Source organism: Rhinolophus hipposideros, assembly GCF_964194185.1.
Source record: "Rhinolophus hipposideros genome assembly, chromosome: 5".
NCBI classification, from domain to species: domain Eukaryota; kingdom Metazoa; phylum Chordata; class Mammalia; order Chiroptera; family Rhinolophidae; genus Rhinolophus; species Rhinolophus hipposideros.
In genome coordinates this window covers 45861218-45874464 of record NC_138051.1, presented here as the reverse complement: position 1 = coordinate 45874464, position 13247 = coordinate 45861218, and the positions used below count along the sequence as shown (strand labels likewise).

Sequence of the window (13247 nt, the reverse complement as noted above, 5' to 3'; positions counted from 1 at the left end):
GGGATAGATTTTGGTATCTAAAGTAGTAACATTAATGAAGATAGTGACTCATTGAGTCGGTCTATGGAGAAATAGTTACGTATTTTGCTGTGTACAATGCACTCCTGTGTATAATGTTCACCCATGTTTTTGGCCCAAATTTTCAGGGGAAAAAATCTTTCATTTTAATTTTTTAATTCAAATTTGTATTTATTTATCTTTAGATACTTGTTTTTTGTATTATAAAAGAATTTTAGCATTTATTTTTTAACATATTATGGTATAATAATTTTATGTAACAAATAATTATGAAACATAAGAACAGATACAAGGTATAAGAAATTTTATGTACCAGTAACACATTTATGAGATTTACACATTATAGGAGGCCAAGAACTCTTCATAGTTGCAAGTTCATCCTAAATTCAACAAAACTGATGGTCATATTCCAGGATATTATTTTGCGTATGGCTATCGTTATTGATTTCTAGAGTTACACTTTTAACTCATAAGCATAAATAAAAGAATTAAAAACATTTATATAAATATGGAATTAGTATTACCCTTGTATAATGCACATCCTTATTTTTCCCTCACAAATTTGGGCAAAAAAAGTGTGCTTTATACACAGCAAAATACGGTAAGTTCAGCTTAGGCAATGGCCTATGGGGGAAGGGGTGAGGCAGAGAATGAAATGGGAGGGGAAAGAAATAGCTTGTGTTTCCTGAAACTGCCAAGGGAGTTGTCTATATTGATGGTTACTTGCTCAATTTTTTAAAATTAAATAAGATTCAGTACTTTTAAGCACATTGTAAAAATTAAAATCATATCTACATCATACCACTACCTATAAGCAATAATATTATTACATTTTATTTATGTGTTTGGAATGTGGCATCAAGCTCTTGGACATAGAGGCTAATCGTCCATCAGCGTGGCAGAAATCCACCAGTGATATTCAAAGCTAACCCTTCCACACAAAAGACTGAGTCATTAAGGAATCGTTTGTCTCACTTGTGGATGTGATAGTCACCCAGGGAATAACATCCTGGCTTTTCATATCTGCCAAATCCTTCCTACAGTCAGAACCTTTCTTTTTTCATATAAGTAGAAATCTTAAGAGTCTAGGACCACTCACCAGGCCTTCTTTCTTAATTTGCAAAGTCTACCTTCAGGAGATTCCGCAGCTGTTTTTTGTTTGTGTGTTTGTTTTTAAAGATAGAATTATGCCTACAAAATTCCTCAGGGTTTTTCATTGCATTTCAAGGACTCTGACTTTAACAGCAACAGCAAGTCTGAGTAATCAAAGACATACAAAAGAGAGATTCCTTTTAAAGAATGCTGAAAGAAACTTAGAACGAAGAAAGGGGGACTCTAAGAGTTAAACTCCCACAATAGATCCTCTACCATCAGGATCCACTAGCTGCTCAGATGGTCAGGAGCAGAGCAAAGGGTGAGAGCAGAGCTAGTTCACCAGACCTGTTTCCATTCATTCATTCATTCATCCACCCATCCATTCATTCATTCGTCTATTTGACAAATGTTTTGAGGGCCACCATGTACTGTGGACTTGAAGTACAATGCTAATAGGAGGTTGCCACAGTCCTTAAAGAATCCCCAGTCCACTGAGGAAAACTGCTAAACAAAGAATTGCTTAGCTGTTATGATACCGGTTGAGTGAAATAAATCTCAAAGTAGTTTGAAGAGAAACCAAAATTAAGAGAAGGGCACTTTTGGTAATTTATAGGACTAGCATTTTAAACATATAAACAACAATTTAAAAGGAAGCACCTTAGATCAAATAGTTTAGTACCAATTTGACCAGTTCTGTAGTAATATCCTGCCACCTTTTGAAACATAAAATAAATATCACCCTGGCTAAAATCCACACTTTCTTTAGAGGGAAATATAAACAATAAATATGAAAACAAACTGATTTGTGGTTTATGGCCCCAGTACTAAATGTTTCACTTGCAGTCTGATTTGCCGTAGCATGAAGAAAAGTTTATAGTAATTTATTCAAAATAAGATTTATTCATTCGTTCATTCATTTTAAACAAAAAGGTGATACATTCTTGGAGAAAATTAGGGGAATACAGAAAAGCGTAAAAAAAAATATGAAAATTTCCACCTAGTTACTGAATAAGAAATTGTGGACAATTAAGCTCAAAACATCAAAAGCCAAAATCGCCTGAGAGAGAGAGAGAGAGAGAAAGAGAGAGAGAGAGAGAGAGAGAGAGAGAGAGAACTGGAATTTGCCGAGGCTCACTCTCTGATGCGTTCCCTTCAGCTTTGACTGGCCCTGGCCTCGTGCACATGGTGACAATTTGTGCTGAATCCGTCGTAAGGCATCTGGACAGGCTGGAGGAGGTCAAAAATGAGTCGGGCTTTGTCGACGTGCTGACCCTGATGAGGCGCGTCATGCTTGATGCCTCTAACATGCTGTTCCTGAGGATCCCTTTGGACGGTACTGAAATTTTCATACTCCTGACTTGACATCCTGCCCTTTACTGAACAAGGGGAGAAGAGCGATAGCAGACTCAAGAAATGGCATGCTGTTTTCTACATAGTTCCTGTTTAAACATCTCTAATATTTCCTAATAATTTTTTTCCTAGTGTGTCTGCCTTGTTTGCTTATGAGATATAAATTTCTGTAAAGTAGGGACCATCTTCGATTTCTTTTATAAGTCCCCTCGTTGCTCTAGGAAATAGGATTCTACCCAAAGTCAAAACTTAACAAATGTGATCAGTTCATTTGGTCATTAATATATCCTACACCAAACTAATGTATTTAACTATTTCTAACCTCTCTTCTTTGCATGATATGTACATACATATATGTACATATACATACATCTATATAAATACGAGTATACATCACACCCTGCCCTCAAAGCTTGCAAGTGTGAAAACTTTGACTCTCTACCATGGTAATGGCACTGCTTGCTGCTGCTGGAAACAATGATGATAGCTACCATTAATTGAGTACCTACCATGTACCAAGTAGTATAAAAAGTTTCTTTACATAGAGTTTGTCATTTAGCGTTTTTAACAACCTTGGCAAGACGGCTCACTCAAGAAGCTACTTTCTTTTGACTGCCATTCAGGTGGGAGTCCCCATTCACTGAGGATTTTTAGTCACACCCTCTTGCCTGATCCCGTTCAGGCAGGGACTCCAATTTCAGCTTGCCTGTTTTATACACACCTCTCCTCAGGTTAGGCAAGAACATATTTTATAGGTCCCTGCTCCTTAGTTCCCTGCTAGCCTTGATTATTAGGAAGGATCTTGTAAAGGGAATTATAAATATCTCTGTTAACTTATGGATACAGACGGTGGTGCTAAGAACTTGCATATGCCATGCAGAGTTCATTTTATTTCCTTTCTCCTCTCCCAGTCCTTGCTAAACTCTACTTGTCTAAGGGACCCAGTAAAATGAAGAGGAAAGGACATTGCCCTGAGGTCGGATAGAACTGGGCTCCAGCCCTTGGGCCGGCCTGCCTGCCTGCCACACTGTATGGCGTTGGGCAAGTTTCTCAGCTTCTATGAACTGCAGTTTCTTCATCTGCCAAATGATGATACTATCACTCCCCTAGCAAAGTTATAAGGATTAAATGACGTCTCTTTGGTAAAGCATCTTGCGCGGTAGCTGGTATTTAGCAGTTGAAAATTAATATCTATTCCCTTCCCTTGTGTATAATTTGGAAAAAACAGGGGTTTTCTTTCCCCTAGTATTCAATTGAATTAAAGAACATTTATTAAGAGCAGACTATCAATGAGACACAAGGCAAAATACTGACGATACTAAGATGACTACATTCTGGGCTGAATATAAATAAGCATGAAAGCTAGGTGATGAGTGCTATGAAAAAAATACAAAAAAAAGCACTATGAGGTAAGAATACACTTACAAACTATTAATTAGGTACATAATTCAAGTAGATTATCCACTTAGTGGCTCTGCTTACCCAATACCAAATGAAGTTAAAATGTGGCTGTTGGCTGCCTAACAGGAGAGTAGCACGGCTTTTTGCTCTCCCAGGTGCCAGAATTGAGGCCATCTCAGCCATAATTACCAGTGCCCCTCTTATTCCCCAATGTCCAGAAAAATAGGAAGGAGATGGAGGCTCAAAGAGGGACGTGTGAGATTCTAGGCTGTGTCTCTATCACAAACTGGAAAACTGACAAATCTCTGGTCAACTCGCTGATTTAAATATCCAGCAGAATAAATTAGTGTTGATTTGTCCAGCAGCATTAACATGGCTAAAATGCCCACTGAAGGTGAAACCTTGCCTAGCTTAGAACCCCAGACTGGTAGGAGAACCTACAAGGAATCTTTTCTGCTCACAGTACTCTTCTTGGGCTCACGTTTTTACTCAATTTCTCTGCTCTTTTTTTTTTTTTTTTTCTTCCAGAAAATGCCATTGTAGTTAAAATCCAGGGTTATTTTGATGCTTGGCAAGCTCTCCTTTTCAAACCGGATATCTTCTTTAAGATTTCTTGGCTATACAAAAAATATGAAAAGTCTGTGTAAGTAATACAAGTTTGGAAAATTTATCTGAGAGATTGGATTGTTTTTTCATTGTGTCTTTGCTATTGTGGGCCTCTTCAACAAGTTTTCTGCTCTCCCAAGACCACAAAGGAGATTAAGTTGCTAATGAAACATTTTCTACATCAATTTGTCTGAATGTGGCTAGACAAAGAGTAAGGGAAGCTTTTGGCCAGGGCAGCTTCTTAGCCAGGGGGCCAAGTGGGTGGTCTGAGAGCTCCACATCCAGAACTAAAACATTGCAGTGTGTTTTGAGTTGAACAGAAGGGTTGGCTGAACCTATCATTATTATCTGTCAAAATTCTCTTTGCATGTCTGGAAAAATGGAAACACAGGATTCTTTTATAGTTGTGTTGCTTCTGAATGAATTTCCCTTGTAGGAATTGACAGACATCTCAAAAGAATTTTTTTTCATAATATATATAATGAACTTCAATAAAATATGTGATTTTTTAAAATTACATATCTTGTGTCTTTGGGGGATTCTGAAACTGTCATTAAATTGCTTTGCTTTGGTCTTAGACTTGTCTAGCTGAAAACTAGCCAAATGCCCAATGGCCTTAGTTAGTCAAGGGGTTTTTTGAGGGTAAGTAGCCAGCCACTAAACACTGCCACCTCCAACCATTAGTGAAAAGCCCATGCGAGCTAGAGACAGACAGACGTGGTTTGTATCTGATCTCTACCACTTAGTAACTAATGGCCTTGGGAAGTTATTTTAAGTAAAATAGCACGTGCCTTCCAGAGTGAGGATATAGGTTAATGAGATCCTATATGACGTACAACTTAGTGATTCAATATTTGTATATATTGCAAAATCATTACTGCAATAAGTCTAGTTAACATCTGTCATCATACATAGTTATAATTTATTTTTTCTTGAGAATTTTTAGGATCTACTCTCTTGGCAACTTTCAAATATACAATACAGTATTATTTGTAGTCACCATGTTGTACATTATATCCCCATGACTTATTTATTTTACAACTGGAAGTTTGTACCTTTTGACCCCCTTCACTCATTTTGCCCACCCCATCCCACACCCCCACCCCCACCTCTAGCAACCACCAATCTGTTTTCTATATATGTGAGCTTAGGTTTTCCTTCTTTCTTCCTTTGTTTCTTCCTTTGTTTCTTTCTTTGTTTCTTTCTTTGTTTCTTTCTTTGTTTCTTTCTTTGTTTCTTTCTTTCTTTCTTTCTTTCTTTCTTTCTTTCTTTCCTTTCTTTCTTTCCTTTCTTTCTTTCTTTCTTTTTGTCTTTCTTTCTTTCTTTCTTTCTTCCTTCCTTCCTTCCTTCCTTCCTTCCTTCCTTCCTTCCTTCCTTCCTTCCTTCCTTCCTTCCTTTCTTCCTTCCTTTCTTTTTCTTTCTTTCTTTCTTTCTTTCTTTCTTTCTTTCCTTCTTCCTTTCTTTCTTTCTTTCTTTTTATCTTTCTTTCTTTCTTTCTTTCTTCCTTCCTTCCTTTCTTCCTTCCTTCCTTCCTTCCTTCCTTTCTTTTTCTTTCTTTCTTTCCTTCTTTCATGAGATTCCACATGTAAGTGAGATCATTCGATATTTGTCTTTATTTATTATGCCAATACTTAAAATATATTTATAGAAAGGATTCTAGAATATCTAATCCCATCCCTATTTATTCAATTTTACATTTTTGCTTTTTAACTCCCAATATTACAGCAGTATTGTTTTCTACTTTTTATTTTAGCAAGTGTAAGGCTTTGCAGCCAAAGAATACCTTAAAATGGGTGCTTGCATTATATTTAATGTAATACAGAATATTATTTCCTGATATTGGGGAACAATACACTTACCCATGAACACATGTACTTAAGCACAAAGGCAAGAATAATAGAATTTAGATCTCAAGTTCGCCTATTGTTCTTCTAGTCTGATCCCTTCAATTTAAAACAGACATAAGGCTCAGAGACTTAAAGTAGGTTATGTAGAAAGAGAACATCCTGGAGTAGAATCTGACCTTCTGTCCGAGGTACTCTTCCTTCCACTGTCAAAATGCACAGAGACTTATTTATTCATCCATTCATTCATTTAACAAATATTTACTTAGTGTTTACTATGTGACAGGAACTGCAAGGTATGAGAATAAATATCAAGAATAATGCTCAATCATTTGAGCTTATTTTATAGAACAGAAATCTCAAACTCAATATAGTCTTGAGGGCCAGGCAAATAAAAGTGGGCTGGGCGGCTATAAGACAACTGGAAACGGAGGCGCGCATGGCAAACTGGAAAGTGCATGCCCCCACTACAGACATTCATTGATTTTGGTTTTGGCTTTTTAACTTAAACACTGTGCTGGCCAAATCAAAAATCAGAAAACATGATTGGATTTAGCTTTTGGTACCAGTTTTTAACTCTTAACTAGAGGTTATAGCTTTGATTTTCTACCAGCATCTAGAAATCTTAGCTAACTCTGGTTCCTTAACATGAAGTATAACATATATGTAATTTAAGGCTATTTCTGAATAATTAAGTATAAATTCAGTTATTCATGAGCACTAATGGCATCAAAGCAGATCATTTTATTTAAACAAATGGCAAATGAATCCATTTTTCTAGATGTCTTAACTGAGTATAGATAGGTTATAGTTTCACTTTTTTTTCCAGCAAGGATTTGAAAGATGCCATAGACGTTCTGACAGAAGAAAAAAGACACAGGATTTCCACAGCAGACAAACTGGAAGACTGTATGGATTTTGCCACTGAGTTGATTTTTGCCGAGGTACTGACCTGGACTAACCATAATTTCCACACAACATATGTTTATGACTGTGTACAGATGTGTAAAGATTTCCTTTAGGAATTGTTGCATGCTTCTGCTTTTAAGTATTTGCTTCAGTACTTCTATACCGCTCAACCCAAATAGCTCACTCCTTAGGCATTCTGGTAAGACTGACCTTTAAGACTGAAGTGACTCTGTGTCTGCACGATACAAAATATAAAAATGGGAGAGCCCAAAGACACTCTATATACATACATAATTGGTTATCGTTCAGTGTTCAGCTGAAGATTATGAAAACTGTTCACAGTTAATTACAGAGATGTGTAATTTCTATGATTTCATTTTGGTGAGGTTGTTGATCCTTGAGTGTGTCCTCCCCTCTTTTTGTGACATTTTGATTTACTTTTCCAATTTTTCTCTCCTCTTTCAATTATTCAGAAACGTGGTGACCTGACAAGAGAGAATGTGAACCAGTGCATATTGGAAATGCTGATCGCAGCACCAGACACCATGTCTGTCTCTGTGTTGTTCCTGCTATTTCTCATTGCAGAGCACCCTAAGGTTGAAGAGGCAATAATGAAGGAAATCCAGACTGTTGTTGGTAAGAATCTATCAAATAAACAAGAGAGCTTAGAAAAAAATTCCTTCTGAATATCAGCTTCTTATATTCTAAGAATCTGATGTCAAACAAGAACTTTATTGTTCTCTGGGTGATTGTAATCCACCCAGAGAACAATAAAGCAAGTCATTTTGTCACACTTTCATTATGCCAGGTATGTTAAAAATATGGTTCCTTCTGTGTTTTATTTAATTATGAAAATAATACATGCTCATTGAAGCAATTCAATAATAGAGACATGTATAAAGTAGAAAGTGACAGCCCCCATTTCCTTCCACTCTGCTCCCCAGCCTCATTCCCATTCCGCAGGGAGAACCACTGGTGCTGTGTACTCTTCAAGGTCTTTTTTTTTATGTGCGCATAAACACACACACATATATATATAGTTGTATTGATCTGTGTTAAAAAATTATGCGATCGTACACAACGTTTTGCTGACCTTCTCAGTGACAAAGGCTTTTGTTGGTTTCCCCAGGGAAATGGCTATCATTTATAGCAGTGTTTCCGGGTTTCAAGCAGTCCCTTCACAAATGAACTTCCAGTTGGTGGCAGAAGGAGAAGGAGAGGGTGATGGCCAAAGCAGGAGACTGATAAGCTTCCCTCACACCCTGATCCGGGATGCTGGCCTCTTCATCCCTTGACCCTCTCCATCTCCTCTGCAGCGCAGGCCCCAGGTTCCCGCTCAGCATTTCCTAACACTTCCTCTTCCTTTCTTTGCTCTGCTCCAACATCATTCTGCCCACAGCTCCTGACATTACCACCCGTCCATAGAAACACTGGCATATTCATAAGAAGTCAGAATTGCTTTCTTAGAGAAAACAGAATTCCTTATTTGGAATGTTGTCCACATGGGTAATCTTTTTAGGGACACACTTCTGACATATTTGATGAAGTGTCAGTAATGATGTAGACTTTTCTCTCTTGACCTTACACAATCCCTGTGAAAGGAGTTATTTGGTGGTAGAAAGGCACCATCATTTTAAAACCATTTGAGTGCTGCTTGAAATAGTTGACAATAAGGGGAAATTTCATAGAAGAGTTAAATACATGAAAGGGATCTACAGATGTGTAGCTGTAGGTGGGGAATTGCCTGGCAAGATAGATAGCAAGGAGCTTGGAATAACATCTGGGCTCCAAATTCCAGAATGTTCCCTTGAGTGCTGGCATCAGGTTACAGGTACTGTGCCAGCTGTAGGGGCACAGTGGTGAACAAGCCAGTGCCATAGCTGTACTCATGGGGCTCACGGGCTGGTAGGAGAACTCCACAAGCAAATTCAGTGGAATGAAGAGAGGGCCACAGAATGATGGAGTTCAGGGAACAAGGTGGGGATGACTCTTGAGACCATAAGCCTTTAATACAATTTCTTTAGAGGCGAAAAGTGTTTGTGCCCCATGATGTCTCCCTGACACGTCAACAGGCCTCTGCAAAGATATAAAAGCCACAGAACCGTCTACCCATGTGTCCATCCTCCCTCTAGCTACATATGGTGATGACTTCCCAGGGAACACTTTTGGTTACCTTCTCCGTCATCTTCTCTTCTACCTCCTCACCCCAGATAAATACACTCTATTAGACCCTTGAGTGTACAAAGGGCAGTATGTGAGGGGCAGGGCTGTTAGAGTTTTTGACCAAGTGAGACCTTTCCTGAATGCATAGTTGTTCATTCCCGAGTATAGGGCTGCCACGGGATCCTGGGCTGTTTTGATTCTGCAAAAATGGTATCCCACTTGAGGGTGCTCTGAAGCTTTACCGATGCTGGGAGTAATTCAAGCCTCTCTAACCAATATCAGGCCAATCTGAGACAGTGGGTGTGTCCTTCAACCCCCAGCAGACTGAAGGCTGATCTGAGGCACCCATATCATTGTGGTAGGGAGAGAGGGGCTTCTTGCCACTCTACTGCAACAGGTTGTTCTTGAAGAGATGGCGGGCCATTAGTGATGTGTCCTGGGCAGACGACTGCGCAGGCAACCAGAGGAGAAAATGTATTGAAGTTCACTCTCTCACTTTGACGAGAAAAAGAGTGAATGTCCCCTAGAATTTAGAGTAGGGGACAAAACTCCAAGACCTCAGAGGCCAGACACATAAATGTTGGAAGCAGATTGGGTGGGTCTACATGAGACTGCAGAGGAATTGCCCCTCTAAAGGGCTCATCGGCCACTCAACTCCAGCCCATTTTTGTCAGGTGGGGATAGGAACCCACTGTTACCGCGTTTTCTGTTTTTTCTAAAAATCCAGGCTTTTCTATAAAATTTGCTAGCTTTTAAGATAATTGGCTTCAAATATGAATGTTTATAAAGTACTCTGTGGGACAAACATAACATATTTGGCCCAGGTTGCTGGTTTGCATTAGAATTATAGATATAAAATTTTTTCCAACAAAGAGCAAATCGTTCTGTGGAAACTATAGGAGTTTTAATGCCCATCACATGTTGAAACTAACATTACCTCCTTGTCCTTTTTTATCTGCTCCCACAGGTGAAAGAGACATAAGGATTGATGATATTCAAAAATTAAAAGTGGTGGAAAATGCTATTTATGAGAGCATGCGGTACCAGCCTGTTGTGGACTTGGTCATGCGCAAAGCCTTACAGGACGATGTCATCGATGGCTACCCAGTGAAAAAGGGGACCAACATCATCCTGAATATTGGAAGAATGCATAGGCTCGAGTTTTTCCCTAAGCCCAATGAATTTACTCTTGAAAACTTTGCAAAGAACGTAAGAGCCCTTCCTTAAAACTAAATGTACCCCTCTTGAAAAATGTCAGCTGTTAAATCCTCTCTGGCTCTGTGCTTGCGTCATGTACATTTCATTCTATTTACTTGTTCCTCTCCACAACCTCACCAGGAACACATGTATCCCCCAGCTTGGAACATGGCTACCATGTTCGTCCTCAAGCCGAGGATGCTGGGTCTTCAGCTGTAGGGATTATTTACATGGTGGCGAGATAATAGGTCAAAATGTAAAAAAGTCAGGCCCTTAATTTGACTAAAATGAGCTGAATTTTGATTAAGTCAACCCACCTACTTTTCCATTTAAAGTTATAACTTTGTCATCAGGTAGCTTCAGCGATTACACTATCTAAGCCAAGGAAAGTCCACTTCTGCTTCAGGTGGAAATGAAATGAAACCAAAAGATTTGGGTTTTGCAGTCTTCCCTCGGTTCACCCAATGATCCGACAAGCACTAATTCCCATTCTAAATAGGAGTTGGCTATTAGCAGAGCTTTGGCATTTTCTTTTTCTATCATTGAAGTATACTGTAGATTCTGCTTCCATTATGTCAAATTGGAGGCAATGATGCTGATAACCTATTCTCCAGATAATACCCTCAGTGCCTTCTTTTTCATTTGCATATGGTATTGAAAAATGATTTTAATTAATTCAGTTCTCTAATTCATTGTTTCTGTATGAGCGACCCTTGTCATGTTGACAGTTGGTCAGCAAAACTTACTGAAAATCTACTATGCAACAGGCACTATGTAAGTTCAGATGTGGACTAGACAAACTGTTTGAGTGAATCAAACAGAGATTGCATAATGCTAGCCTTCAATACTCTGGCTAATTGTCTGATCGTTTTCATAGGTTCCTTACAGGTATTTTCAGCCATTTGGTTTTGGGCCCCGTAGCTGTGTGGGAAAGTACATCGCCATGGTGATGATGAAAGTCATCTTGGTTACACTTCTGAAACGATTCCATGTGCAGACACTGCAAAGTCGAGAAGCGTGTATTGAAAAAATGCAGAAAATAAATGACTTGGCCGTGCACCCGGATGAGAACACCAACTTACTGAATATGATTTTTATCCCAAGAAATTCAGACACATGCCTCAAATCCTAAGAAGATTGGTCAGTACCTACTCTGAAGCACTTCTCATCAGTAGCTCACAAGGAAACCATCCATCTTTGCCAGATAGTGTCATCCTCACAGTGAACATTTGGTGGTCTGCGGCATTTTACAGGTATACCTCCTATGGGTTGTCAGCAAACCAGGAGACATCGGTCATCTGATTTTGTTCAAACAGGAGAACCACAGGAAGAGAAAATATAGAGGCCAAGAGTTTGCAGGGAAAATAGTCAGTGAAGAAACTGTAGCCCAAAGGCCCAGTTCTACAAAAATGTTAGAAAAGATAGGCCATCAGCAAATCTTCCATCTGTTTTCCCACAGGATCTCCACTGTCCTGCCTCAAGAGCAGTTTAACATCTGGGGCAGAAGCACTCAAGTCTATTAGAAAGACCAGGCTGATGTCTGAGTGCCTAGACCAAACATACCTGCTAGTGTGCATAAAGGTGTTTAATTTAGTTTTCAGTGGGATTGGGACTGCAGCATTCACAGTCTTTGGAGAAATACAAATTCAGCATTTGATTTTTCCTATGAATTATATTCAATTAACTCTTGTTTATCCACATGTGACTTGTCTGTGGCAAAAGTTTAAATCAGAGATGATCCTTTCTCAGTCTCAATTCATGCCTCAGCCACTTACTTCGCTACAATAGATGTAGATTCAGGTATACAACATAACTTAGTAATAACTCTAGTAAACTATAATTAGGAACAGAAATCTGCTGTAGGAAAAGAAGTTCACATAATGCATTTCAAATTAAATTTTTTTTTATGTTTGCATTGTTGCTTAGCTCCATCAGTGTCGATTCAAAAGAGATAACTTTAAATAATGACATCATCTATTCATTCTTACAGCAGCTCCAATGATTTGGGGTGAATTCCTAAATCTGTAACTAACCCTACAACCCAGTGCAGTCAAACTTCTAAGGAGTGCTTCTCCCTCGACATTTTCCCCCTCTCTTTCTATGACCCCAAAGCCAAGGGCAACAGATCAGTAGAGAGTATAATCAATGTAGAAACCCTGCAATCATTTTTTATCCTACCTCTGATTGAACAGTTATCATAGAGTTTTGACAATTGTCTAGTTTATATGTAGCAATGGATAAAATGTACACGTAGGAATTAGCTTGGTAGAGGGAATGAAATATATGAGTTAATTTTTCAAATATCACTTGTGTTATTGCCAGTATGATTGTATCTACTGAATGTCACTTAAAAGCTGATTAAATTCATTTACAAAAATTTAAATGTTTGTCATTGAGTCAGCCATGAACCTCAACATTTGAATTTTATTTTCATCCACTGTTTGGCAATAGGACAACAACAGAGTATAAAATGAGACAGTAAGCTCCTTGAGAGCAGGAGCTGTTTCTTTTGTAATACATCCCATGTTTATTCTCAAGAACAGTACTAAATAGACACTCTTACTCATAGACACTCCCAACTGACCCTAGAAACTAAATATAGAAGAGGCAGGGATTCTAAGAATTCAAAGAAGGGCATTAGTAAACAAGGAAATATTTGAACTT

General features: G+C 38.5%; 1 protein-coding gene across 1 annotated transcript in view; it reads left to right on the top strand.

The window, feature by feature from the left end:
* Positions 1–11715, top strand: part of CYP19A1 (cytochrome P450 family 19 subfamily A member 1) — a gene marked incomplete at its 3' end in the record, with an annotated part of 33827 nt that extends 22112 nt beyond the window's left edge. Inside the window, exons 4-9 of the mRNA XM_081048965.1 lie at positions 2270–2446; positions 4393–4507; positions 7144–7258; positions 7697–7859; positions 10354–10595; positions 11461–11715. Coding sequence (XP_080905091.1) covers positions 2270–2446; positions 4393–4507; positions 7144–7258; positions 7697–7859; positions 10354–10595; positions 11461–11715 — 1067 coding nt within the window. The remainder of the gene's footprint in view (positions 1–2269; positions 2447–4392; positions 4508–7143; positions 7259–7696; positions 7860–10353; positions 10596–11460) is intronic.
* Positions 11716–13247: the final 1532 nt, after the last annotated feature.